The sequence below is a fragment of the Elephas maximus genome, chromosome 19 (assembly GCF_024166365.1).
Source record: "Elephas maximus indicus isolate mEleMax1 chromosome 19, mEleMax1 primary haplotype, whole genome shotgun sequence".
Taxonomy (NCBI): domain Eukaryota; kingdom Metazoa; phylum Chordata; class Mammalia; order Proboscidea; family Elephantidae; genus Elephas; species Elephas maximus.
The window spans coordinates 13,517,387-13,543,299 of record NC_064837.1 but is presented as its reverse complement, the minus strand read 5'-3'; the positions used below and the strand labels follow the sequence as shown (position 1 = coordinate 13,543,299).

Sequence of the window (25,913 nt, the reverse complement as noted above, 5' to 3'; positions counted from 1 at the left end):
CAATCAACCTCTTTCCCCATCTTCCCTGCCATTGTTTCTTTCTCCCTCCCAACTCCCTCTTTATTCTCATTATGTCTCCTCTTCTACTTCCCCATCACTTTCTCCATAGATTTTAAACCACCTCACTTCCTGGATCTACCCCTTACTTGCTCTCTTGTTTCCACTGGCTCTGGGGTTTAAACCCCTAGAAAGGTCCATGAGAAGCAACAGAAGCAAAGCACCTGAGCCAGGGCAGGAGTGTACCTCGCCCTGGGTGGCAGGACCAGACCCCGGGGCGCCCTGCTCTCCTCCTACTGCACTGTCTTTTCTTCTGCCCCCAGCCTGTACCTTCCTCTAACTCTTTCCTCACAGCACCTTTCTCAGCTCCTTTTCCCTTTCCTTGCCCTCTTCCCTTTGAGGTATTTTCTGCGTCCAGCCCCGCGGGCTTCCTTGTCTTTGAGCTATAGGCCAGCTCCCTTGTCTTCCAAGTCTCCGGCATCCCCCCGTTCTCCTTTTACCTCTCTGATGGGCCCCTCTTTGCTTCCATCAATCACTTCTCCTCCTTTCCGCTCATTAGCAGCTGATCCTCTCCAAGGCTCATCCCATAGGTCTTTGCCTATACTCCCTCAGCAGGTTGGCTAAATCATCTGCCAGATGGCTCCCTCTCTTGATTGCTCCTCAGTCTGCACTCTTGGCCATAAGAATTAGACCCTTATTTCATTCATTCAACAAACATTTCCTGAGTCCCCACTCCTAGGCTAGGTGCTATGGATACAGAGGTAAACAGGACCTTCTGCCCTTGAAGACGAAGTGCAGAGAGGAGAAGAAAGGATGATAATATATTATCTGTGGGGACACATAGCTTTCTGGAGGAAAGCCAAGGAAGACTTCACAGATAGGGAGAGCTTTTCTGAAGGGTGCATAGAATTTCTCCGATATTCCAAACCGTGGGATTAGTATGGGAAAGGCACCAAGGGGGTGAAGCAGCATTGTGTGGCCTGGGTACAAGAGGTAGTTAGGTGTTGGTTGAAACATGAGGGCAAGAAGGTGAGGTAGAGGTGAGTGAGACATCAGAAAAAAGAGAAAAGGCAGGAGGTTTTGCTCACTCTGAAAAGGAATCTGAACTTGTCTCGGGGGGCAACAGAGAGTCAGTGAGGTTTGGGTCAGGGGCTGATGGGATCGGAAAAAAAAAAAAATTTTTTTAATCTGCCTTCCCGGTAAGGAAAGAGAAAAAGCAGGGAGACCAGTCAGGGTGATGGTGCTGGACTAAGCTGCCAGCAGCACAGGTGGAGAAAACCAGGTGAACGTAAGTGTTTACGAGGTCAAAGCGCCAAAGCTGGTAACTGGATAAAGGAGGCACAGGACAGGAGGAATCGACGATGATTTCCAGGGTTCCGAAGCCCTGATGGTGCAGTGGCTAAGAGCTTGGCTGCTAACCAAAAGGTCGGCAGTTCAAATCCACCAGTCGCTCCTTGGAAACCCTACGGAGCAGTTTTGCTCTGTCCTATAGGGTCGCTATAGTCGGTATCAACTGGACAGCAACGGATTTTCCAGGATTCCGATAACGGTGACTGGGTGGCCAATGGGGCCATTCACTGGGATGAAGAAGTTAGGAGGAGCAGCAGTGTCGGTCCAGGCGGTAGCCGGACATGCGGGTCTGGAGCTCCGAGAGGGTCCTGATGTCACCGAAGCCTTATAAAGAGGAAATGACCGGGAACATGGGCCGGAGACCACCCGGCCCGCTGCGCTGCGGGTCCTCGCTTTCCCTCCAGGTGGCACCATCGACCTGCGCTTCCACACACGTGTTCTGAGCCGCGAGCTCTCTGTATCCTGGGTGTCCGGCTCCTCTCTCCCGACACGCAGAGCCTAGGTCGCGCCCTCCCCGCTGGGCAGGATTTAGCTGGAGATCTAAGCCACAGCGGCCTCGGGAGAGCGTGTCCGAGCCGACCACGCGGCCAACACGTGTGGCGGCTCAGGGACCCTAGGGCTGGTGGCGTGGTCGGCATGACCACCCGTCCCTGGGGCCGCCTCCAGGAGCTCCGGGGGGGAATGAGTGTGAGGACGGGCCGGACACGCAGTGCCCGGGGCAGGAATGCAGGGAAAGCCAGGACCACAGAGCCCGCCACCGGACCCGCTAGGGACGGAATTTCCTGCCCCCAGAGCCACCCCCGCGTGGGAAGCTTGTCCCGGGCCCTTTAAGGTTCTATCTCCTTGCCCCCCCCCACCCCCGCCGGGAACAGGCCGGGACACTCGGGACCTGACATTTGGCGGCTCCCAACGTGGGAGCTAAAAATAGCCGCCTTGGGTTACTTGCGGCCATTGCTCTGCAACCACCCCGCAGCCGGCCCGCGTGAGCGGCCTCGTGCCCCCCCGAGCTCCCCCCGGGCCGTACACCTGGCCCATCCCCTCCTCTGGGACCCCGCGATCCCCCCGCGGCGCCGGTCACTATCCAGCTGCAGCGTGCACCTGCTGGTGGGCGGAGCTCAGCACGTGAGGGGGCGGGTCCTCATCAGCTTGGGCCAATCGTCCGCGGTGAGGGCGGGCCTTCTGTGCTCCAAGAAGACTTTTCTCAAAAGTTCCCAGCGGGAGGAGGGCGGGAGCCCGAGGGTCGCGCCAGGCGGGCCGAGCCGCCTGCGCTTACACTAATGGGCGTGGAGGGGGTGTGGCCACACTGCCCCGCCCACCGCCTCAAGCGGGGCTGAGGCCTCGGCGGGGGGGCGGGGCTTCCTGGGTGTGCGGGCTTCTGGCCAATGGGTGCTGTGAAGGGCGTGGCCGCAGTGTGGTGGGGGGTGAAGGGGTGAAGCTGCGGGGGCTCCTCGGGTCCTTTCCCGGCTCCTCCAGATCCCCGGGAGCCCGGCTGCCCTCTGCCTTCTGGGCTTGCCGCTGTGGGTCCCGCCAGGCTCGCCCTCTGCACGTCGCCGAGTCCTGTGGCCCCGCGCCCTCCTCTGCCCTCCAAGCCGGGGCCCGCAGACCCTCGTTGCCGAGCTGTCGTCTACCGCAGCTCCTGCGCCGCCAGCTCCTGAGACAGGATGCCGTCGGGCTTCCAACAGATCGGCTCTGAGGTGGGGTTCAGCGCGCGGGGCGGGGAGGGGGCGCAGGTCCGGCTTTTCTCGGGCTGGGGTCACGGTCGGGGTCAGCTCGGGAGCGGTCCCTGAGTTGGTGCAGGGGGTGGGTGTGGGAGGCTGGCTATTTATACCGGGGCTGGACACCCCGTGACTGCCGGATTCCAGGCTGTCAAGAGGCAGAGTGGGTCTGGGGGACCGTTCCGGGGGCGCGGGGCACAGCCGGATTCTGGGACCCCGGGGTTCATCCGTTCCCTAGTACGCGGCACGGGATCGGTGACCCCTTGTCATTGATGCAGCGTGGCAAAGCGGATCCCACAGGCCTTGCCCTCCAGGAGCTGTCCGTCTGTCCCAACTCTCGGGCAATTTTTCGAGGACTGGAGGCTCCCGGGGCGGGGGGGTCCGCCTCCACTCCTGGCCGTCCTCCAGGACGCTGAACTTTCCCTTGGCCGCGAGGTTGGTGGAGGGGCAGAGGGGAGTGTCAGCCCCCCCCCCCCCCCCCAGCTCAGATTTCCGCTTGGAGACAGTCTGTGCCGCCAGAGAGCAGCCACCACGCCACCGCCCCTCACACCACCTTCCTGCCCCGCTCCCCTGGGCATGGCTCTCCGGGGTAAAACCCTGGCACAGCACCACCACCCCTTGTCATAGCTTAGAGGGGGAAGGGAAGCCTGGGCGGAGACAGAGAAGGCCACCCCTCACCCCCGGAGCCATAGGCCGGGAGGAATGACCCAGACGTCCTTTTTGGAGTTGCCCTTCTTGGACCTGTTGAGGGCCTCCTGGAGCAAGCGGACAGGGCCCCCAGAGGAGAGGAAGAGGACCCTGGCTAAGGATGATAATGCACTAGTCAGCTGATATAGGCAGCACTGTCGGGGATAGGGTTGCCATTTGCTTTTCATTTTCACTGACCAGTAGCCAAGGCCATCAACATCATCCCCATCTCACCAGTGAAGAAACCTAGAATCAGAGTGGAGAAGTGACTTGCCCAAAGTCACACAAATCTTAAGTCAGGTCTCTTAAGGCCAAGCCTGTCCCAAAGTCACAGAGGAATCTTGAAACCTAGGTCCCAAAACATTTCTCTGCCTCCTGGACTCAAACTCCCAGTGTCTTGTTCATGCCCCAGTTGCTGTCAGGTTCTGTCTGCTCCTGTTTACACTGAGATCTCCCTCTGATTCCTAATATGGCCCAGTTTCTCTTACTCAACATGTTGGATGGAACCCAGCATCCTAAGGCTCCTGCTGAGCCTGGGCCCGTGGAGGGAAGAAAAGGGACCATGATTCCGCATGACCTGTCCCTTCTCTGCTTCTGCAGGACGGGGAACTCCCCCGGCAGCAAGTGACGGGGACACTGGTCCTTGCTGTGTTCTCTGCCGTGCTTGGCTCCCTGCAGTTTGGCTATAACATTGGGGTCATCAATGCCCCACAGAAGGTGAGAGGCTGCAGCTGGCAGAATGGAGTCCCCAAACAAGGAGGGCAGGGGACATCAGGGGTGAGTGGAAAGGAAAGGGTCTGCAAGGACTCACTCCTGTGCTATTCTCCCCTCAGGTGATTGAACAGAGCTACAATGAGACATGGCTGGGTAGGCAGGGGCCCAAAGGGCCCAGCTCCATCCCGCCAGGCACCCTCACCACCCTCTGGGCTCTCTCTGTGGCTATCTTTTCTGTGGGCGGTATGATCTCCTCCTTCCTCCTTGGCATCATCTCCCAGTCGCTGGGAAGGTATGGAGCTGGAGAGCAGGGGCGGGGGACCGGAAGCAACCACAGCGTGGGGACCCTAATTCTGATGGCCCCACTCTGTCTCCTGCCAGGAAAAGGGCTATGCTGGTCAACAATGCCCTGGCAGTGCTGGGGGGTGCCCTCATGGGTCTGGCCAACACCGCTGCCTCCTATGAGATGCTCATTCTTGGACGGTTCCTCATCGGTGCCTATTCAGGTACCCGTGGGCACCACCACACTGCCCAGTGCCCAGCTCTCCTTCCCCACTCCTGCCCTCAGAGGTGGGAGTGGGCAGCTGCCTTCAGCACTTTCTTCTTCCCTCCTCCCAGGGCTGACGTCGGGGCTGGTACCCATGTACGTGGGGGAGATCGCCCCCACTCACCTGCGGGGTGCTTTGGGGACACTCAACCAACTGGCCATCGTCATTGGCATTCTGATTGCCCAGGTGACTGGGCTGGCCTCATGGGGGCAGTTAAGCAGTGGGCTGGGGTGGGGCCCTGGAGAACAGGGAGATTTGAGGGTATGGCAGGAGGGCTGTGAGTGACCTGCCCTCCTTCCCCCCTTCTCCCACAGGTGCTGGGCTTGGAGTCCATGCTGGGCACTGCCACCCTTTGGCCACTGCTCCTGGGCCTCACAGTGCTGCCTGCTGTCCTGCAGCTGGTTCTGCTGCCCTTCTGCCCAGAGAGCCCACGCTACCTCTACATTATCCGGAACCTGGAGGGGCCTGCCCGCAAGAGTATGCCTTCTGCAGTCTAGCCCAGGGCTCCTCCCCATCTGTATCATACCTTCCCCTCCCAGGCCCCCTGCCCTGCCCTCTCAGGCTGACCTTCCCACCCCCAGGTCTGAAGCGCCTGACTGGCTGGGCTGATGTATCTGGAGCACTGGCAGAGCTGAAGGAGGAGAAGCGGAAGCTGGAATGTCAGCAGCCACTGTCCCCGCTCCAGGTCCTGGGCAGCCGCATCCACCGGCAGCCACTCATCATTGCAGTTGTGCTGCAGCTGAGCCAGCAGCTCTCAGGCATCAACGCTGTACGTAGGAGTGATCTCCAGGAAGGGCAAGGGCCAAGCAATAGCTCAAGAGAAGGGGAGAAGGGAGCAAATATTTTTATTAAAACTCCGGATCAGTCAGGCTTGGTTTAGCTGGTGGGGAGGAAGGGGCATCCCTGCCATCCTCCTGTTCTTCTCCCCCTACCCCTAGGTTTTCTATTATTCAACCAGCATCTTCGAGACGGCAGGGGTAGGACAGCCAGCCTATGCCACCATAGGAGCTGGTGTGGTCAACACAGTCTTCACCTTAGTTTCGGTAATGCGCCCCTCTGGAGTGGCCCCTATCCTGGCTTCACATCCCTTGGTGTCCTGGCAGTCCTACTCTTGGTTACTCCCACCTGCCCAGCTCCCCCCACTTCCTATAACCTTAAGGGCCCCCTGCCAAGCTCTGACTCTCCCTGCAGGTATTCTTGGTAGAGCGGGCTGGACGCAGGACACTCCACCTCCTGGGCCTGGCAGGAATGTGTGGCTGTTCCATATTGATGACTGTGGCTCTGCTTCTGCTGGTGAGGCCTAGGAGATGGGGAGGGGCAGTAGCCGAACCCATGGGACCTGTCCCAAGAGGATCTGTGGTCAGCTAGGGCCACTGTTCAACACCCATGCCTTTAGTCCTGGGTCCAGCCAGTGTGCCAGGACCGTGGGGGCTTGGCACAGGAGCCGGTGGCACTGTGGTCTGTGCTCCTATGGGACCCAGACTCCAATGGGTCCTGCTTCAGAAGGAAGTTAAAGCACAACTCTGACAACCAGGAGGGAGAGCCTCGGGAGCACTAATTCCTAAGGACCCAGCTTTAGAGCCAAGGGGGAATTGAGCACCGTAAGAGCTGAGAAACCACACATCCCCTGTACCCTGAATCTGTATGGGGTAGCCAGCAGAATGCCCGTCTCAGAAATGCTCAAGGGCCTGTTCTAACCAAGGGCAAGAGGCCCCCCCATGAGCTACTGGGAGGGGCAGATTTCAGTGTTCCTCTGGGTTGAGGCCAAAGGGAGACTCAGAAAGGCCTTACCTGAATTCCCCACCTCCCTGCCTGGCCCCCAGGAGCGGGTTCCAGCCATGAGCTATGTCTCCATCGTGGCCATCTTTGGCTTTGTGGCCTTCTTTGAGATTGGCCCTGGCCCCATCCCCTGGTTCATCGTGGCCGAGCTCTTCAGCCAGGGACCCCGTCCAGCAGCCATGGCTGTGGCTGGCTTCTCCAACTGGACCTGCAACTTCATCATTGGCATGGGCTTCCAGTATGTTGCGGTAGGTTCCCTATCCCAGCCTGCCCCCACCCTAGGCCAGAGGGGGCAACTCACAGCTAGCCCACTTGCTTGCCAGTCAGGGCCTCCCCCAGCCTACGCACTCGTGGTCTGTGGCTCACTTCGGTGGACTCCCTGGGCCCTGAAGACCACCCGCTCCACCAGAATCATTGGAAACGGTGGAGATGTGCTAGATCAGATAGCAACAGAGTTGCCTTCAAAACATACTGGGGGCATAACTTATTTAGGCCAGGAATAAACGATAAACTTGGTTCTTAACACTACAAATGGCTGGGAATCCACTCTGAGTGCAGTGCCGCAGGACGGTGAAGAGAGCTAAAAACTAAAGGAGAGTTGGGATTCGAGAATGCTCTTTTGTCTCTACATTCTCGGCCCTGGTGATTTCCACTGCCCTACCCAGGAGCCACCTGCTTTCTGCAGCACCCCCAGACCCCTAAGAGGATCTTTAGTTCCTGGCTTACTTGAGACCACCCTTTCCCTCCCCATCCCACCCTGGCAACACCTCTTTCTCCACCTGTCCCAGGAGGCTATGGGTCCCTACGTCTTCCTTCTATTTGCGGCCCTCCTGCTTGGCTTCTTCATCTTCACCTTCTTAAAAGTGCCCGAGACCCGAGGCCGGACATTTGACCAGATCTCAGCTGCCTTCCGCCGGACCCCTTCTCTTTTAGAGCAGGACGTAAAGCCCAGCACGGAACTGGAGTACTTAGGGCCAGATGAGAATGACTGAGGGGCAAGGCAGAGGGAGAGCCAACCTCCCTGTCCCCCCAGAGAGCCCCTCCTTTCCTTCCTCTGCAGCACTTTAACCCTCTCTTCCCCAGTACTTCCAGGGTGGAGAAATCCCCTTCAGCCTGGTAGAATTGGGAAGCTGGAGGGAAGGGTGGTCTAAGCACCCCCTTACTCCCCTCGTGTGACTCTTGGATTATTTGTGTTGTGGTTAGGCTGTGGCCATCGGGATGGGCCAGTTCCCTCTCTCCCCCTTCCTCCATAGCCCAGCCCCTTCCTCCCCAGCCTCAGCTCCAGGATATTTCCTGTGGCTAGAGGGGGGCATTGGAAGGAGGGGAGCCTCTAGGACTGACTTTTTCAGTAGGGGCTGAAACTGAAGCAGAGGGCAGGGTGGGTGAAGTCAAGTTTCCTGCCACCTTAGACTCCTCCCAGGATCTGGAACTCTGAATTCTGGCCACCTAGGCTCTGGGGGCAGGGGGCTCTCAGTCTCAACCCCTCCAGCGCAGAGGACACACCCCCCCCAGGCCTGATTTCCCCTCTCACTGTAGGCTCAGCCCTCTCAGCCAGCCTTCCCAGGGCGGCGGTGGGCGACAGGGAACACGAGAGTACATGCCAGTGTGTGGCAAGAGGAAGGGACCGCAGGCTCCTGTCTCTAGACTTAAGGTTCTGGGCCTACCTGATTGCTTACCAAGGCTGCCAAGTGAGGGCCCAGCTTGTTCCTCCTCTCCCATCCTGGAAGGATGCTGTACCCACAGGCTTTTGACCAGCTAAGGAGGAGAAGGGGTTTGAAAGGCTGCCTCTATAAACACTGGGCTGGGAAGAGCCTTATTTTTGTATGCTTGACAGAGGAGTAGGGATAAGAAACCAGGGGTCTGTTGTACTAAATGTATATATCTGTATCTCTCTATGTATAAAGTCACTGTATGAACACCAGTATCCTGTTGTGGAAACAGTCAAGGGTGGGCTGAGACAAGGATAATAACTGCCCCCAATCTTCTTCCTCCCTCTTGGTTCCTACTTTAGCTCAAGGCCAAAGAATGTTCACGATGCTGTCACTCACGCCCCCACTTACATTTCTACTCATTGCTTTTATTAATAATAGTGAATGCTGAATAAATGGTAGCTGCAAGTGGCAGGCCCTCCCCTTGACACTGTACAAACACTCACCCTACAAGGTAGGTGTTATCCCCATTCTACAGATGGGGAAAGTAATCTCACAGGGATTGAGACTGAAGCACTTGTCCATAGCTGCACCGCTAGAGATGTTAGAACAAGGATTCAAGACCAGGCTCTGCCCACTGCCCTGCATCCCCCTCTAACAGCAAGTTACCAGTGATTCTTTGAACAGAAAAGAGGCAGAGACCAAGACAACAGGAAAGCCTGTTTTTGTTTTTTACTGGAGGCTCAGGTGGCACATGACAGTTCATAAAATGGCTTCAGAGGTGGGGAGGTAGAGGGGAAACAAAAAATAAACTGGGGTGGGAAAGAAAAACAACCAGGAGGTGGCAAGAGCTGGCTGCTTCCTTCTCAGCCTGATTTAAGAGAGGGAGTTGGTGCCTCTGAATGATAAGGATGAATCCCTTCCTTCAACCCTTGGTAGGGGAGAGAAAAAAAAGCAAAAGGCTGTTGCTTTGGCCCTCCTGAGTCTCAAGGAAAAGGGGAAAAGCTGGTGTTTTGATGTCACAGATTATGGGAAAAGGGGAGGGAGAAGGGTGCAGGTCAGTTGGAAAAACTGGCAGATACCTGAGAGAGAAAAGGAAACAGACAAGTCACTAGTAATCAACTTATCCCGCCCCAGTCCTCAACTTCTTGGCCACCAGCCTTGGGTATGCCTCGGAGCAGCACTCACCAGATGGTAGCTCTCGGTGTCCTTACTCCAGTATGGTGGTGGGGGGATCCCCACTGTTGATAGAGGCTGAGGTCTACAGAGAACAGAACAGGCGCAGCCAACTGAGATCCGCTTGTTCTTGAAAACCCCAACTTCAACCTTCTCCCACTCCTCCTCCCATTCCTCCCCAGCCAACTCCCCCGATTCACAAGCCAATGTGTGGCCCTAAGCAGAGCTAAGGGGTGAGTCTGCAGTGGTGACAGGGTGGGGGCGCCTGCCAAGAGTGGACCCAGCAGCACTGGCTCTTTGGCATTAGCCTGCAGGAAAGTGGGTGTGGGTGGAGGTGGACTGGGCCAGGGGAGGGGAAGAGCAGGGGAGGAGAGGACAGAGAAAGAAGGGAAGGAAAAAGAAGAATGGGAAGAAGGGAAAGGGGAAGTCAGCCAGCCTTTCCTTTCATCCCACCTCCCTAGGAGCCATCCCAAGGTCTCACCTCCGGGGCTGTGGGCTGGCGGCCAGGGGGCTGCTGCCGTCGCCGCTGAAAGTAGGGGCGGTTCCGTGGGCGCTGGGGCTCAGGCCGGGAACCATCAGCGGGGCCTTGGCTGGGCTTGGTCTCACCATCCCCACCTTCTGTGGTAGGCTGCTGGGGGGGCCTGGGGCGGAAAGGCCTATGGAGAGAAGCAAGGGCCCTGAAGAGACAGGGAACCCAGTCCAGATGTCTCCCTGCTCCCAGGACTCCTCTAGTGGAGTTGGACTAGCCCTCCCAGTAGCTAGGCAGTGGTCTCTTAACTAGCCAGCCCTCCTTGCCACTGGCTTCAGGCTTTTCCTAGAACTGAACCCTTCCCCTTCCCATCCTCCTATCCCCTTGCCCCTGACTCAAATACAGGATGGTAAAGGAAGAGGGAGAGTTCCCGAAAGAGATCTTACCTTCGGTATCTGGGCCGGAATCTGGGTGGGGGGACCCGCTCATCCCCCTGCTGTTGGTCCCCCTCCAGTGGGGCTGTCTCTTTGGGTTCTACGCCATCAGTGCCCTACCGAAACAAAAAAAACCAAACCCGTTGCTGTCAGGTCAATTCCAAGTCATTGCAATCCTGGGAGACAGTAGAACTGCCCCGTAGGTTTCCAAGACTGTGAATCTTTATGGAAGCAGACTGACACATCTATTTCCCGTGGAGCAGCTGGTGGGTTCGAACCACCAACCCGTCAGTTAGCAGCTGAGTGCTTTAATCACTGCACCACCAGGGCTCCTGTCAGTGCCCTAGGGATACAAAAATCTGGGCGAGCTATGGGAATGCTGACCGCCCAGGACCAGGTATCACAGGCCTTCCCAACCCACAGTTCCACTTCCTCTGGGAATCCCGTGGTCTCTGTACTCACCAACTCCTGCTTCTTTTCCAGAACATGGTAACTGGCTCCCCTACTCTCAGCTTCTCCTCACCTCTATAGGCTGCTGCTGGTTGGGGGGCCGAGGGCCTCGCACAAATCGCCGTCGGTAGAAGAAGGGGGGTGGGCGTCGCCGTCTGGGCCGCTGCCCAGAGTCTTCGGCCCTCTCTCCTTCGCTGCCTGGTTCCGTCCCACCTGAAGGAGCCTCTGCCACCATGGGTGGTGGGGCAGCTGGGCGAGGCCGGGGGATGAATCGGCGGAACCTACGTCGATTGGGGGCATAGCGGCTGCCCTTCACTGGCACCCCCCCAGGCCCAGTGACATTAGCAGCTTCTGCACCCTGGAAAGGAGGCAGAGAACGACTGGTCAGAGCTTGTTCCAACTCCAAATCCATAACATTCCCAAAAGTGCTTGAATCAAAGTCTTCACCCTCCTCCAGCTGAACTCCTCTCTCAGCCTTTCCTTAGCTCCTCTAACTCCCACTTCTTTTTACCTTCCCCTGAGGGTAATGGAGTGTTTGCATCCTTCTAGGAAGGCATAGGAGCCCTGGTGGCACGGTGGTTAAGAGCTCCGCTGCTAACCAAAAGGTAGGTGGTTCAAAATCACCAGCTACTCCTTGGAAACCCTATAGAGCAGTTCTACAGGGTCGCTATGAGTTGGAATCAACTTGACGGCAACAGTTTGGTTTTTTGGTTAGGGAGGGGCAACCTTTGCAACGTATCCTTTTGAAAACAGCTGCTACTCAACCCTCTTGAGTTTAAGCCGTGGGGGCTGCGGCACAGAGAGCGATCTGGCAGCAACATGTGCACCTCCATTCATCTTCTGCTTAGGGACGGCTCTGGAGTACACACCTGGGGGCAGGGGCCATGGGGAGGACAGACGTGGAAGTGCTTGGTGAACTACTGAGGAAAAACCCAGATGTTACCAATGGATGACGACAGGGCCACATTCTTTAGGACAACCCTAACAGCAGCACTAGTGTTGAGGAAGACCGAGTAAGAACACAATCCCACTCCTAACAAACAAAAAAACCAGTTGCTGTTGAGTCGATTCCAACTCCCGGAGATCCCAGGTGTGCAGAGTAGAACTGCTTCGTAGGGTTTTCAATGGCTGTGGCCTTTCAGAAGCAGATCACCAGACCTTTCTTCCAAGATGCCTCTGGGTGGGTTTGAACCACCAACCTTTCCGTTAGTAGTTGAGTGCTTGACTGTTGTGCCATCTGGAACTCCTCCCATTCCCACAGCCTGGGCTAAAAGGCTAGAAGCCAGAGGAAGAGCTGGCCCCAAGAGGGCCAGAGCCTGGGCTGACCTCCAGGCCACCATCTCACAAGCCAGCGGACTCTGTACCCCACAGTAGCCCCCAAACCTTCTCTCCTTCCACGACATCAAATTCCACAGTCTCTCCATCTCCAACGCTGCGCAGAAACTTCCTGGGGTTGTTTCTTTTAATAGCTGTCTGGTTGGGGGAAAGGCCGTGAGAAAGGTGAGGACAGCAAGATAGGAGGCCCTGCTGGGCCCACCTCCTCATTTGATTCAACATTTTAATTGGGGGCTGGGGCTGCAAGGAGGATCAAGAAAGGAGGTGGTCAAAGTTTAGTAGGGGAAAAGCCGTGAACTTGGGGCCTCAGGAATGACTATGCAGTTACCACTGTCCCCAGGACATATTCCCTCCCCCTCTCGTCCCTCAGGGATTTCAGAAAGGGAGGCAAGAAATATGAATGCAAAAGCCAAGCAAAAAGCAGACAGCCTTAAGTTGCAAAGTGGGTAGAACCGACTGTGCCTCCTACCTCACTCCCACTGAGAGCGCTTTCCACCACAGCACTGGTTCTCAGACTGTGGCATCATCAAAACCACCTGGAGGGCTTGTTAACACAGGTCGCTGGGCCCCACCCCAAATTTGACGCAGTAGGCCTGGGGCGAGGCCTGAGAGTTTGGGTGTCAGGTGATGCTGATGCTGCAGGTGCAGGGACCACACTTTGAGAACCAATGTACCCACGTAGCTCTAGCCTGTGTCCTTTCCCTGGGAAAATCGCCCAGGCCTCATCCCCGTAGTGTTAACAGACCCTAGTAGGTAGTGAGCACGCCATGCCCGGAGGGCAACACCTACACTTCTTGCAGAGACTTTCAGTAACCCAAGTGGTGCTCATGGAGGTTAACACAGGCACCTGAGACAGGTGGAGGGGACAACTATTTCTTGGCGGGCACCGCTGTGATGTAAAAGCTGGAGAAACCGGCTCAGGCTGCTAAGGATTAAGGCAAAGGCCTTCAAAGAGGGTCAGTTCCTCCCCTCAGAAAGCCAACCTAACTCTTACCTGGTGAACAAAGACATCCTCCTTGGTGTCATTCCTGCAGAACAGGATGAGTCATTAAAGGGGTGACTTTGAAAAAGTGCTCACCTCCACTGAAACCTGGCTAGCTGCCCATTCCTAACCAGTGGGCCCATCCTCTCCAGCATTCCACTGCTACCTGGGGGTAGGCAGGGCCCAGGGAGTGAGAGGCAAGAGCTAGCAAAGGCTCCAGGAGCTGGTATAGAGAGAAATACACCTAAAGCTTCAGTGAAAAACCTGGCCTTCCTGAGGAGAGGGAGAGGTGGGAGGCAAAGGCACCTTGGAGGAGCTGGGACGGCTCTTTACTTGCTGAGTGCTCCACCTTCTGCCCCAGGGCCCCACCCTCTACCCTAGGGGCACCTTAGAGCCCGGTGGTGCTGGGTGTAACTGTCCCTAACCAGCACCCCCTCCTCCCCCTCATCATGGTTGGAAAATTCCACTGTCTCCTTCCTTCTACACACAAGGAGAGAGAAAGCAGGGACAGGGACTAGAGAAGAACAAGTTTGAGAAAGAAGACAAGATACAGGAGCTTGCTTCAAACAGCCACAAAACCTTATTCTCACCTTCAGCCTGGGGTGAACCCAAGTGTTAGGCCCCTTTCAACATATGAGGGACCAAGGGTGAGAAAGAAAGTTTTGTCCATTCTCTATCACTCCCTTGCCTATTACCCCAGTTTATCCTAGCGCCCCAATCCTAGCACCCCAATGGGAGGAGAGCTGTGGAGAGGTTTTCCTTTAGCACCACTCTGGAAGCCTCAGTTTCCAGAATTAGGGTGGGACCCTTCCCAAGAACAAATGTTCTAGCTTGAAAGCACTTGGGTGTGCACAAAGGTCAGCTTGCTAAGAGGGAACTAGGGCCTCCCACCGGGGCTGGACTGGGCAGGGTGCCCAGGCTGGGGAAGAGCCCACTGGGGGAGACCTGGCTCTGATTAGAATCTACAACCACAGCCTCTTTTGGGTGCTGCAGGGGGTGGGGCTGCTGAAGAAGGCAGCTGGCTCCAGCTGGGACTCCTTTCCCCCACCCAGCCTCGATCAGGTGGGGGATACAAATGAGCCAGCAGCTCTTTAAGGACGAAGAGTTCTGAGAGTGATATGTGTGCAGCTCCGAGCAGGAAACCAGTGAGGATTCCATCCTGAACCCTGAGGCACAGAGGGCGCCTGTACATTCTGCCCGAAGGCATAGCAAACTAAAAATAAGGAGGCAATTCCAGAAGGTGAGACTCAAGCTGGGAGGGTCAGAATCAGGTTTGCCAAGTTCCTGTAACCCTCTGCTGCCCTTGAAGATGTGAAGAAGGCTTCATCTTGCCACTAAGCACACATTTGTGCTGCGGTTAAAGACTTTCAATCAGCGCCAGCTGGATATTCAGGAGGGCAACCATGTGCCTCAGCAGGGATAAAGATGAGGTCGGGAAGGTGTCCAGTCCCACAGGCCTGTTCGACAGGCACCCATTCCACCCCCTCCTTGGGTTCCTCGGATACCTGTTGATGAATCCATAACCATTCCGGACGTTGAACCATTTGACAGTGCCCAGGACTTGGATTGCTGCCAGGCAGAGATGCAATGGGGACAGTAAGACAAGGGGAAGAGAGGGAGGAGGTCTCAGTTTTGAGACACTCCAAAATCTAACCTACCTTCCTATTACTATAAAACAACTTCAAGCGAACCCAGTGGGTTCTAAATGGCAGTGCCCACACATCAGGGCTCAGGCTCTTAAAACCCAACACTAAAGCATGTTCCCCACATCCGTACAAATCCAGGCGCTTCACCTAGAACTACGTACTCAGCAGGCCCACGAGGTGGGCACGGGTCATGACCGAGGATTTTTCTAGCCCTCCCAGTACAAGGGTCCTAGTTCACCTGCTTCCCCACCTCACGGATTTACCTAGTACCAAGCGAAGTCAACCGAAACCAAGTTTCCCGCCCCGGGGGCGTGGCCAGTCCCTGAGCCTTTACCTCCACCCCAAGGCCCAGCTGGACCTTCCGGCCTTATCTAACCCCTCGTGAAGGCCCGGCAGGATTCCCCACCAGGGGAACCCACTTTTTTTGGTCCACTGCCCACAGCCGAGCTAGTATTCTGGGTCTCCGGTCTCCACCAGGCTCCATGCTGCCCCTCCCCCAACCCGGTCGACCCCTTAGAGCCGCCGTGGCGCGCGCCCCCCCTCACCCAGCACCGGCTTGTCCGCCTGACTCCGGGCCGGGGGCGCGGGGGTCCCCGAGGCCGCCGTCGCCGGGTTGCCAGGAGTGCGGGGGCCCGGCGCCGAGGGGGTCCCAGCAGCGGGGCCCGAGGCAGCTCCGCCCCCGCCGCCGCCCGCCCCGCCGCCTGCTTTCTGAGGCTCCCCCGCGGGCACCGGTACCACCACCGCTACCACCCCTGCAGCCGTCGCGGGCACCGTCGCCGCGGGGGCCGCTGTCGCCACCGCTGCCGCCTCCGCCTCGCTCATCCCGCCGGGTCCAGTACCGGCCCCCGCCGCTGCCACCTCCTCCGCCGCCGCCGCCGCCTCCGCCACCGCCCCGGCCCCTCCCCCCGGCTCGCGAACCCGCCGCCCCGCTCGGTCCTCGCGCCCCGAGCCTAGCCCGCAAGCCGGCAGCGGGCCTTGAGCCGAGGCCAATCGCAGCCCGCAACCGCGGAGCGCGCAGACCCCGCCTCCCGGCCACAGGCCAATCCCGGACTAGCAGCCCCCGGCCCGCAAGCCGGCCCCGCCTCCTGGACTTCGCACCAAGGCCGTGGCCCCCGCCCGCTGCCCCGTAAGTACACCTGGGCCCCGCCCCTAGTGCGCCACGTGACCACGCCTCGCCCAGCCCATTGGCCGATAGCCCTTTTCCCCTCCCCCCCGCCCCTTTCCACCGGCCGCGGGAAATCAAACGGGCTCGTCGCGCCCCAACCGCCACCTGGCCTCTGCGCGATGGGCGGGGCCAGGGGAGTGGCTCCGAGGTTGCCCCTGACGACGGGGTCGGGGCTAGGGGGCGGGAGTCCTCAGCTTAGGTTCTGGCGGTGAGCGGCACCACCGCTGTAAAGCGACCTCCACCCTAGAGGCAGACCTTGCCCGCATCCTGCCCAGTGCAGGCGCCGTCTCCCAGCCCACTCCCGCTCTCGGTACCCTCTATCTAGAGGACGTCCCCAGTCCCCAGGGCTGCGGCGTCTCCTCGCGATGCAGGAGGGAAAGCGGAGCCGAGCCATTTCTTCAGCTCCGAGTTGCTCTCACCATCCGGGGCCCCTCACTTTTATTTGGTTTGTTTTTGAGGTAAAATTTACATACAATGCACAGATCTTCAGTGAACGATTCGCTGAGTCTTGATAAACGTGTCCATCCTTGTTACCAAGGCCCGAGTCACGGTATTTTTCTGTCGCCCCGGGAAGCGCCCTGGAGCTTCCTTCCTGGCCATCCCAGCCTCCCGCCACGCCGCCGCTGCTCTGATTCCTGCGGCGGCCTTTCGCTTCAGGGCCCTCACTCGGCCTCCCGCAGGCGGGCCTCCTGCTCCCACCCAGCTCCCTGCCCTCGCCCCGCTCCGTCTTCTCGCCTCCAGCTGACCAGGAACGTGTCCTCCGCGTCTCTCAGAGTGACTCTCTTCTCCTTCAAGTACCAGCGTATGTATCACTCCTCACAATCACTTCATCCTTTATTTTTCTCACGACATATTTGGAAATTCGTTATCCTGTGCGTTTGCATATTTATCCTGCTTCTCCCCTCGCCCCGCCCCTTCCCACACACTAGACCTTAAACTCCAGCAAATAAGAACCTCGTAATTTTGTCATTATGCCTGATGCCTGGAGCAGTGCCCGGCACAACGTAGGCGCTCAATATTCACTGAATAAGTGACTGGTCCCCATTCCCCAGATAAATAAGACTGAGGCCCGTTACGAGGCTTGTCCCAAGTCTCTCAGGAGCCTGGGAGACCCAGCCCGGGAGCCTCAGTCTCCCTCCCACAATAATGCGGCTCTTCCCGAGGGCCGCTTCCCCCACCCAGGGTGGCGGCGCTGGGCAGCGCGCCCGGGACAGCGTAAGTGCCCCCACGCGCCCTCGAACCCTCGTCCTGGAGTCCCGGGCCCTCCCTAGGCCGGAGACCGGGCCGCCACTGTCCTGGTCCCGGCGCGCCCTCTGCTGGCCGCTCCCGGGGGCCTTCCACTCACCCAGCAGCCACCCGACTCATCCCATCCAACCGGCCCTTTTGGAAACGTTGTGAATCCCAGGGCACAGGACACAGTGGACAGAAAAAGGGAAAAGATGAGAAAACAACCAAATCACAAGGCAAGGCCGTGAAGGGTTCAAAAATGAATGCCTGTCCTCACTCAGCCGGCTAGGAATCAGTTTGTCTGTGCCAGGCCCTGAGCTCAGAGGACTCTAGAAAGAGAAGTCCCAGACCCTGCCCTCCAGAGGCTCGTGGGCTGGGGGAAAGCAAGTAATAAATTTCACAGCGTGACCTCGGCCACAAAAAAATCATTTGGAAGTTAGAGAGGGAGCTCAGGTGTGGACTGGTTAACTAAAGGTTAAGGCGAGATGAGAAGAGGCTAATAAGAAGGAAGGGGTGAGCTCTTTCTGTAGTAAGATTATGTCAGGAGAACAGGGTGGGGGGCTTCGGGGAAAGGCATTCCAGTTAGATGACCTGAAGGCCAGAAACAGCACCATTTCCAACAGTCCCATGCTCTCTAGCCCCATGGATAAGAATTAGCAGATGCCACAGAGAGATGTAGTTAACTGCCTTGTTCAGTTGAAGGGAGTGTGCTTGTAAATTTCTGGTTATTTAACTTTTTTTTTTTTAATACTAGAGGTAACAAAGGCATCCCCCTTTTTCTGTTACTCCCTTTCCCTTTGCTCCTGGCCACCTGACGTTTTCTGTGACCCATCTGCCTTCACTATTAAAATTTTACCTGCCTTCTTAACTGTTGCCCTATACATCTCCATCAATTCATCAGTTTAACACCAAACTTCCTAAAAGCAATCTTTACTGTCCCCACTTCCTCATCTTTTTCTCACACCCCACCCACCCATATCTGGTTTCTACCCCACTGAGAAGGTATCAGCGATGGTCCACAAAAAAGGTCCACAGTCCCTTCCTAAATGAGACATTCAGTTGATGGTTGTTGGTCCATTTTCTATTCCGCCAAGTGAAGTGTTCCTGCCAGTTTCCACAGCCCAACCTTCCCCTATCCCCTCACACCTCACTCTCTCTCTGTTTTTTTTTTTTTTTTTTTTTTTGGTGGCTCCTTTTCCCCCACCAGCCCTGATGTTTCCTGGGCTGTCTTCTCCTGCAAGGTCTTTTCATCGACTATCCTGGCTTCAGTGACCACCTTCTACTGATGTCTCCATCACTGATTCCCTCCAATGTTCTGGCTGGGCTCTGAGTCAGAGACTCTGCAGCCAGTTGCACCCCAGGCTTCCGAAACTTAACAAGCACACAACTCAGCTTCTCACTGAGTTATATCATCACCACTCACCCACAAACAGTCATCCTTTAGTGCCCATTCCTTATTTGTCAGAAAGTCCACCTGGATCCCCAGATTCAGCAAAAGTGAAGATTTACGGTATCAGATTAAGATATGATTTTTTTTTCAATGGGTTACCTCTGCACCCTAGCATTAAATACTCCCAGCAACCCCGCCCAATTCTCTGGCTGCAACCCAAATCAGAGTTTATCTCTTCTGTCCTCTAATACCTGCTCTAGCTGTTTCTCACATTTGCTGTCAACTGCTACAGAGAGAGTGTTCCATACCTGCGGCCTTCATCCTCTCCTCTCCCGTTCACTCTTTAGCTGCTCTTATTGCTGTCCTATAATATTTATCAGTACCTGATACTTTCTCACTCATTTGTTTAAGGGTTTATAATGTGTAAGCTTGGGATCTTGTCTGTCTTGTTTCCGGCTGTATTTCCAGCTCCTAAAACCATGCCTGGCACCTAGTAGGTGACCAGTAAGTACAGGCTCTGCTAGCACTCTGCCAAATCTGTGGCCTTTTCTCAACCCTCTCCTTGACCTGGCTGCTATATCCGATGTCATTACTCACCACTTCCATCTTGAAACCTCCTTGCCTTGTTTTTTTTTTTTTTCCTCCCTATTTTTTAATAGTAATAGTAGTAAGAGTTAACATTTATTGAACACTTAGTATGCACCACACACTGCACTAAGCACTTTAGATACATTAGGTCATTTAGTTTCTACAACAGCCTTTGGAAGCAGATACTATTAGAATTATCCCTATTTTATAGACAAGGAAATATAGAGAAGTTAAGTAACTAGCTTAAAGTAACACAGCTGAGAACAGGCCAAGCTGAGATTCAAATACTTATCAGCCTAACTCCAGAGACCATGTTCTAAGTGACCAGCCTCCACCCATTGTACTGGGACTATACTTTTCCATCCTTTCCAGTAATAACTTGGCCCCACATCGCCTCTAGAACTTTCTATGTGTCTGGCCTTTCCTTCCAAATTTGAATTTCTTTTCAAGTTCATGAAAAACTGCATTATGGAGACTCTGCTTCTTCCCTGGGCCCCGGCTTTCAGGAAACATGCTAACATCTGACTATTACGTAGTTTAGTGGACACGTCTTTGTTCTTCTACCTTTGTCCATGTGACTAGAGACTGCTTCCTTCTAGGCTTCTTCCTGGGCTCCTAGGTCTTTAACTTGCCCTTTCCTAAAGTTTAGGGTCCCAGGAGCCATCTTCAGCTTTCTGTTCTTCTGATTCTGTAACCTCTCACTTGGGTAGCTCATCCACTCCCAGTGCCTTTGGTACAGCCCAAATGCAGATGACTCTCAAATCTGTGCCTCCAGCCCAGATCACCTTCTTAAGCTCCAGACCCACAATGGCCAGCTGCTGGCTGAATGTCTTCTGTAGCCCCTGCCTTCATAAAGGGCACCACCATCTCTGGAGGCAGAGACATGCAAATCTTCCTTGACACCCTGCCTCTGCCTCAAGTCCGGTGTCTGATTTTCTCTAGGTCCCATCGGTTTTGCATTCTCACCTCCATTTATTTCTCCCCATTCCACTGCCTACTTCATTCATGCCATCATCATGTCTCACCTGCATTACTGCAGTAACATTCTATCTACCTGGGCTCCATGCCTCCAGTAGTACCCCCCTTCCAATCCATTTTCCATGAAATACCTCGCAAGCAAAGTAGCCCCCCACTCATTCTGCCCTACTGCCCTGCTTTATAATTTGTAAGCTTGCGATCTTGTCTGTCTTGTTCGCTGCTGTATTACTAGCACCTAAAACCTAGTAGGTGACCAGTAAGTGTTTCGTGAAATGAATGAAGGCAGCCAGAAAGATCTTTCTAAGATTTTTTTTTCTTAAAATACTTAGACACATTAAATGTATACATTCCCTATTTTTTTTTTTTTAATGACCCAGCAATTCATCTCCTGGGCACATGACCCAAAGAGATGCTTTTACAGGTCCACAAGGAGACATGCAGGAGAATGTAAAGATGGGAAGCTGGAGGCAACATGGGCCTCCTTTGCTGGGAGCCTGATGGGTGAAGTGTGGTGGGTGTACGCTATGCAGCAGTTGGAAGCAACGGATTTGATCTATGATGGCAAAATGGATGGATAGTAAAAACATAGTGCTTAGAGAAAAAGGGTAAGAAACAGAATGAAATATATGTGATACCATTTACATAAAGAAGACACCTTCTCACAAATAACAAATCATATCTCATTCCAGACCCACTGCCATCAAGTCAATTCCAAGTCATAGCAACCCTATAGGACAGAGTAGAACTGCCCCTATAGGGTTTCCGAGGCTATAAATCTTTATGGGAGCAGACTGCCACATCTTTCTCCTGTGGAACAGCTGGTGGGTTTGAACCACTGACCTTTCAGTTTGCAGCTGAGCGCTTTAACCACTGCACCACCACAGGTCCTTCATATCTCACTAACCTGTCCGACTCTTACCCACCCTATAGGACAGAGTAGAACAGCCCCATAGGGTTTCCATGGAGTGGCTGGTGGATTTAAACTGTCAACCTTTTGGTTAGCAGCCAAATGTTTAACCACTGCACCACCAGGGCTCCTTCAAATCTCATTAGAATATAGAAAAACAAAAAGATATGCAATAGCATAATAGCCTGTGGAGGGGAAGGGATGGGAATGGGATAAGGGTTAAAAAAGGAAAAAAATTAAGCAAACTTATGAATGAATGAAATGATTTTTCTCTTTAAAACTGCTTAGTGACTTCCCACTGAAGATTTACAGGCAAAGCTCAAACCTCTTAGGTTAACTCTAGGGACCAAGATCCAGCCTTCTCTGTTCTAATTGCCGTCCTACCCATCCAGGCCCCAAGCACTCCCTCCCAACTGGTCTCCCTAACAGTGGTCCGTACTGTTCAACATGGTAGCCACGAGCTACATATGGCTTTTTAAATTTAAATTACATCAAGCTTTCAGTTCCTCAGTCGTACTAGCCACATTTCAAGGGCTCAGTGAGATATGATTTGTTATTTGTGCGAAGGTGTCTTCTTTCTGTAAATGGTATTGTTGCATATATTTCATTCTGGTTGTGGATACCGTATTAGTGCAGATAGAGAACTTTTCCGTCATCACAAAGTTTTACTAGACAATGCTGCTATCCAACCATCTCTTTAAATCTCAGCTTTCATCATACTAAATCTTCTGCTCACAAAGTTTCGGGGACCCCCTATTTGAATTAATTTCAATAATGTTTATTGAGTACCTTTCTCTGACCATCTGGTAAGGGAGCCAAGTGCACTAATAACTAGTGATAATCACAGTGCTTGCTACTTATGTAAAAGTGTAACTCTGCGAGTCTTCTAAAAACCTCTCAGGTAGTTTACAATAAAATATGAATATTCATTGATTTATTCAAACATTTATTGAGTACGTACTGTATGCTGGTTACTGTAAAGTGTGCTGAGAGTATAGTAGTTAATAAAACACGCAAGATCCTTGCCCTCACAGAGCTCACATTTTAGTAAAGAAGACATGAAGTAAGTAAACAGATACACAAGGTAATTGCAAATGTAATAATAGCCATGAGTGAAATGTACGGATTGATGTCATAGAGAATAGGGGGATGAGGGAGGATAATTTAGACTTAGGTAGTCAGGAAGATACCCCTAAAAAGTGGTCTATTTATGCTGGAACTTGAAGGATGAGAAGAAGGCAGCCAAATGAAGGGATAAGGGAATAGAGTTCCAAACATACAAAACAGCTATTGCAAGACAATAGATAAGTGCTAACAAAGGTGAAGGGTAAGACGGTACACAACACTGGGGAAGCCAGCACAACTTGTCCAAGGCAAGGTCTTGGAAGCTCCATACGCACATGCAAACTCCTTGAGGGGCCGAATTACTGGGCTGAGGCTGTGGGGACCGTGGTCTCAGGGAACATGTATCTCAATTGGTATAACATTGTTTATAAAGAAAATGTTCTGCATTCTACTTTGGTGAGTAGCATGGGGGTCTTAAAAGCCTGTGAATGGCCATCTAAGATAATCCACTGATCTTGCCCCATCTGGAGCAAGGGAGAATGGAGAAAACCAAAGACACAAGGGAAAGATTAGTTCAAAGGACTAGTAAACCACAACTACCACTGCCTCTAACAGCCTGAGTCCAGCACAACTAGATGGTGCCCAGCTACCACCACCAAATGCTCTGACAGGGATCACAATGAAGGTCCTAGACAGAGCTGGAGAAAAATGTAGAACAAAATTTTAACTCACAAAAAAAAAAAAAAATTTAACTCACAAAAAAAAAAAAAAAAAAAAACCAGACTTACTGGTCTGACAGAGACTGGAGAAACCCCAAGAGTATGGCAACCATATACCCTTTTAGCTCAGTAATGAAGTCCCTCCTGAGATTCACCCTACAACCAAAGATTAGACAGGCCCATAAAACAAAACAAGACTAAATGGGCACACGAGACCGGGACCAAGAACAAAAAGGCAGGAAGGAACAGGAAAGCTGGTAATGGGGAACCCGAGGTCAAGAAGGGGAGAGTGTTGACATGTTGTGAGGTTGACAACCAATGTCACAAAACAATATATGTACTAATTGTTTAATGAGAAGCTAGTTCACTCTGTCCCCCATGTGTCTGTCAGTTTGTCATACTGTCGGAGCTTGTGTGTTGCTGCGATGCTAGAAGCTATGCCACCAGTATTCAAATACCGGCAGGGTCACCCATGGCAGACAGGTTTTAGGTGAGCTTGCAGACTAAGACTAGGAAGAAGGACCTAGCAGCCTACTTCTGAAAAGAATTAGCCAGAGAACACCTTATGAATAGCAGCAGAACATTGTCTGATATAGTGCCAGAAGATGAGCCCCTCAGGTTGGAAGGCACTCAAAATACAACTGGGGAAGAGCTGCCTCCTCAAAGTAGAGTCAACCTTAACAACGTGGATGAAGTCAAGCTTTCAGGACCTCCATTTGCTGATGGGGCACAACTAAAAATGAGAAGAAACAGCTGCAAATATTCATTAATAATTGGAACCTGGAATGTATGAAGTATGAATCTAGGAAAATTAGAAATCATCAAAAGTGAAATGGAACACATAAAGATTGATATCCTAGGCATTAAAAAAAAGCTGAAATGTACCAATATTGGTCATTTTGAATCAGACAATCATATGGTCTACTATGCCAGGAATGACAAAGAGGAGCAGTGTTGCATTCATCGTCAAAAAGAACATTTCAAGATCTATCCTGAAGTACAACGCTGTCAGTGACAGGATAATACTCATAAAACCTACAAGGGAGGCCAGTTAATGCGACTATTATTCAAATTTATGCAACAACCACTAAGGCTAAAGATGAAGAAATTGAAGATTTTTATGAACTTCTGCAGCTGAAGTTGATGGAACATGCAATCAGGATGCACTGATAATTATTGGTGATTGGAATGCAAAAGTTGGAAACAAGAAGGATCGGTAGTTGGAAAATATGGCCTTGGTGATAGAAATGATGCTGGAGATTGAATGACTGAATTTTGCAAGACCAACAACTTCTGCATTGCAAATACCTTTTTTCACCAACATAAACACCAAACCATACACATGGGCCTCTCCAGATGGAATACACAGCAGTCATATTGACTACATTTGTGGAAAGACACGATGGAAAGGCTCAATATCATCAGTCAGAACAAGGCCAGGGGCCAACTGTAGATCAGACCATCAATCACTCATGTGCAAGTTCAAGGGGAAACTGAAGAAAATTAGAACAAGTCCACGAGAGCCAAAGAACAAACTTGGGTATATCCCACCTAAATTTGGAGACCATTTCAAGAATAAATTTGAAGTGTTGAACACTAATCACTGAAAACCAGACGAGTTGTGGGATGACATCAAGGACATCATACATGAAGAGAGCAAAAGGTCATTAAAAAGACAGGAGAGAAAGAAAAGACCAAGACTAATGTCAGAAGAGACTCCGAAACTTGGTCTTGTATGTCGAGTAGCTAAAGCAAAAGGAAAAAATGATGAAGTGAAAGGGCTGAACAGAAGATTTCAAAGGGGGCTTGAGGAGACAAAGTATCATGATGACATGTGCAAAGACCTGGAGATAGAAAACCAAATTGGAAGAACATGCTCAGCATTTCTCAAGATGAAAGGACTGAAGAAAAAATTCAAGCCTCAAGTTGCAATTGTGAAAGATTCTACAGGGAAAATATTAAACAACGCAGAAAGTATCAAAAGAAGATGTAAGCAATACACAGAGTCACTATACCGAAAAAGAATTTGTCGATGTTCAACCATTTCAGGAGGTAGTATATGATCAAGAGCCAATGGTATTGAAGGAAGAAGTCCAAGCTGTACTGAAGGCATTAATGAAAAGCAAGGCTGCAGGAATTGATGGAATACCAATTGAGATGTTTCATCAGATGGATGCAGCGCTGGAAGTGCTCTCTTTGCATGCCAAGAAATTTGGAAGACAGCTACCTGGCCAACTGACTGGAAAAGATCCATATTTATGCCTATTCCCCAGAAAGGTGATCCAACTGAATGCAGAAATTATCGAACAATATGATTAATATCACATGAAAGCAAAATTCAAAAGCAGCTGCAGCAACACATTGACAGGGAACTGCCAGAAATTCAAGCCAGATTTAGAAGAGGATGTGGAAACATGGATATCATTACTGATGTCAGATGGATCCTGACTGAAAGCAGAGAATACCAGAAAGATGTTTACCTGTGTCTTATTGACTATGCAAAGACATTCGACTGTGTGGATCATAAGAAATTATGGATAACATTGTGAAGAATGGGAATTCCGGAAAACTTAATTGTGCTCATGAGGAATCTGTACATGGATCAATAGGCAGTCGTTCAAACAGAATAAGGGGATACTGCATGGTTTAAAGTGAGGAAGGGGGTGCGTCAGGATTGTATCCTTTCACCATGCCTACTCAGTCTGTCCCACACGTGTCTGTCAGTTTGTCGTACTGTGAGGACTTGTGTGTTGCTGTGATGCTGGATGCTATGCCACCAGTATTCAGATACCAGCAGGGTCACCCATGGAGGACAGGTTTCAGCTGAGCTTCCAGACTAAGACAGACTAGGAAGAAGGACCCAGCAGTCTACTTCTGAAAAGCATCAGCCAGTGAAAACCTTATGCATAGCAGCGGAACACTGTCTGATATAGTGTTGGAAGA

The 25,913-nt window shown here is 52.9% G+C and overlaps 2 protein-coding genes across 3 annotated transcripts; one reads left to right on the top strand and one right to left on the bottom strand.

Annotated features, from left to right (window-relative positions):
• The first annotated feature begins 2,757 nt into the window (after positions 1–2,757).
• SLC2A4 (solute carrier family 2 member 4) lies at positions 2,758–8,930 on the top strand. Of its 2 annotated transcripts, XM_049860858.1 has the most exons (11): positions 2,758–3,041; positions 4,350–4,466; positions 4,583–4,755; positions 4,845–4,969; positions 5,082–5,197; positions 5,326–5,488; positions 5,593–5,780; positions 5,950–6,054; positions 6,203–6,304; positions 6,835–7,038; positions 7,579–8,930. In XM_049860858.1, exons 1-11 carry the CDS (start codon positions 3,009–3,011, stop codon positions 7,780–7,782), a joined length of 1,530 nt encoding a protein of 509 aa, XP_049716815.1. In that variant the 5' UTR covers positions 2,758–3,008; the 3' UTR covers positions 7,783–8,930. The 2 variants fall into 2 exon arrangements, with proteins under 2 accessions (XP_049716815.1, XP_049716814.1); XM_049860857.1 differs by lacking the exon at positions 7,579–8,930 and having other exon boundaries at positions 6,835–7,564.
• Positions 8,931–9,113: 183 nt separating this feature from the next.
• Positions 9,114–15,761, bottom strand: YBX2 (Y-box binding protein 2). Its single transcript, XM_049860861.1, has 9 exons — positions 15,477–15,761; positions 14,791–14,854; positions 13,298–13,331; positions 12,352–12,441; positions 11,042–11,326; positions 10,531–10,634; positions 10,097–10,271; positions 9,628–9,700; positions 9,114–9,521 (listed from the first exon to the last, which is right to left on the bottom strand). The coding sequence occupies exons 1-8, from the start codon at positions 15,751–15,753 to the stop codon at positions 9,650–9,652; spliced, it is 1,080 nt and encodes a 359-aa protein (XP_049716818.1). The 5' UTR covers positions 15,754–15,761; the 3' UTR covers positions 9,114–9,521; positions 9,628–9,649.
• Between the last annotated feature and the right edge of the window lie 10,152 nt (positions 15,762–25,913).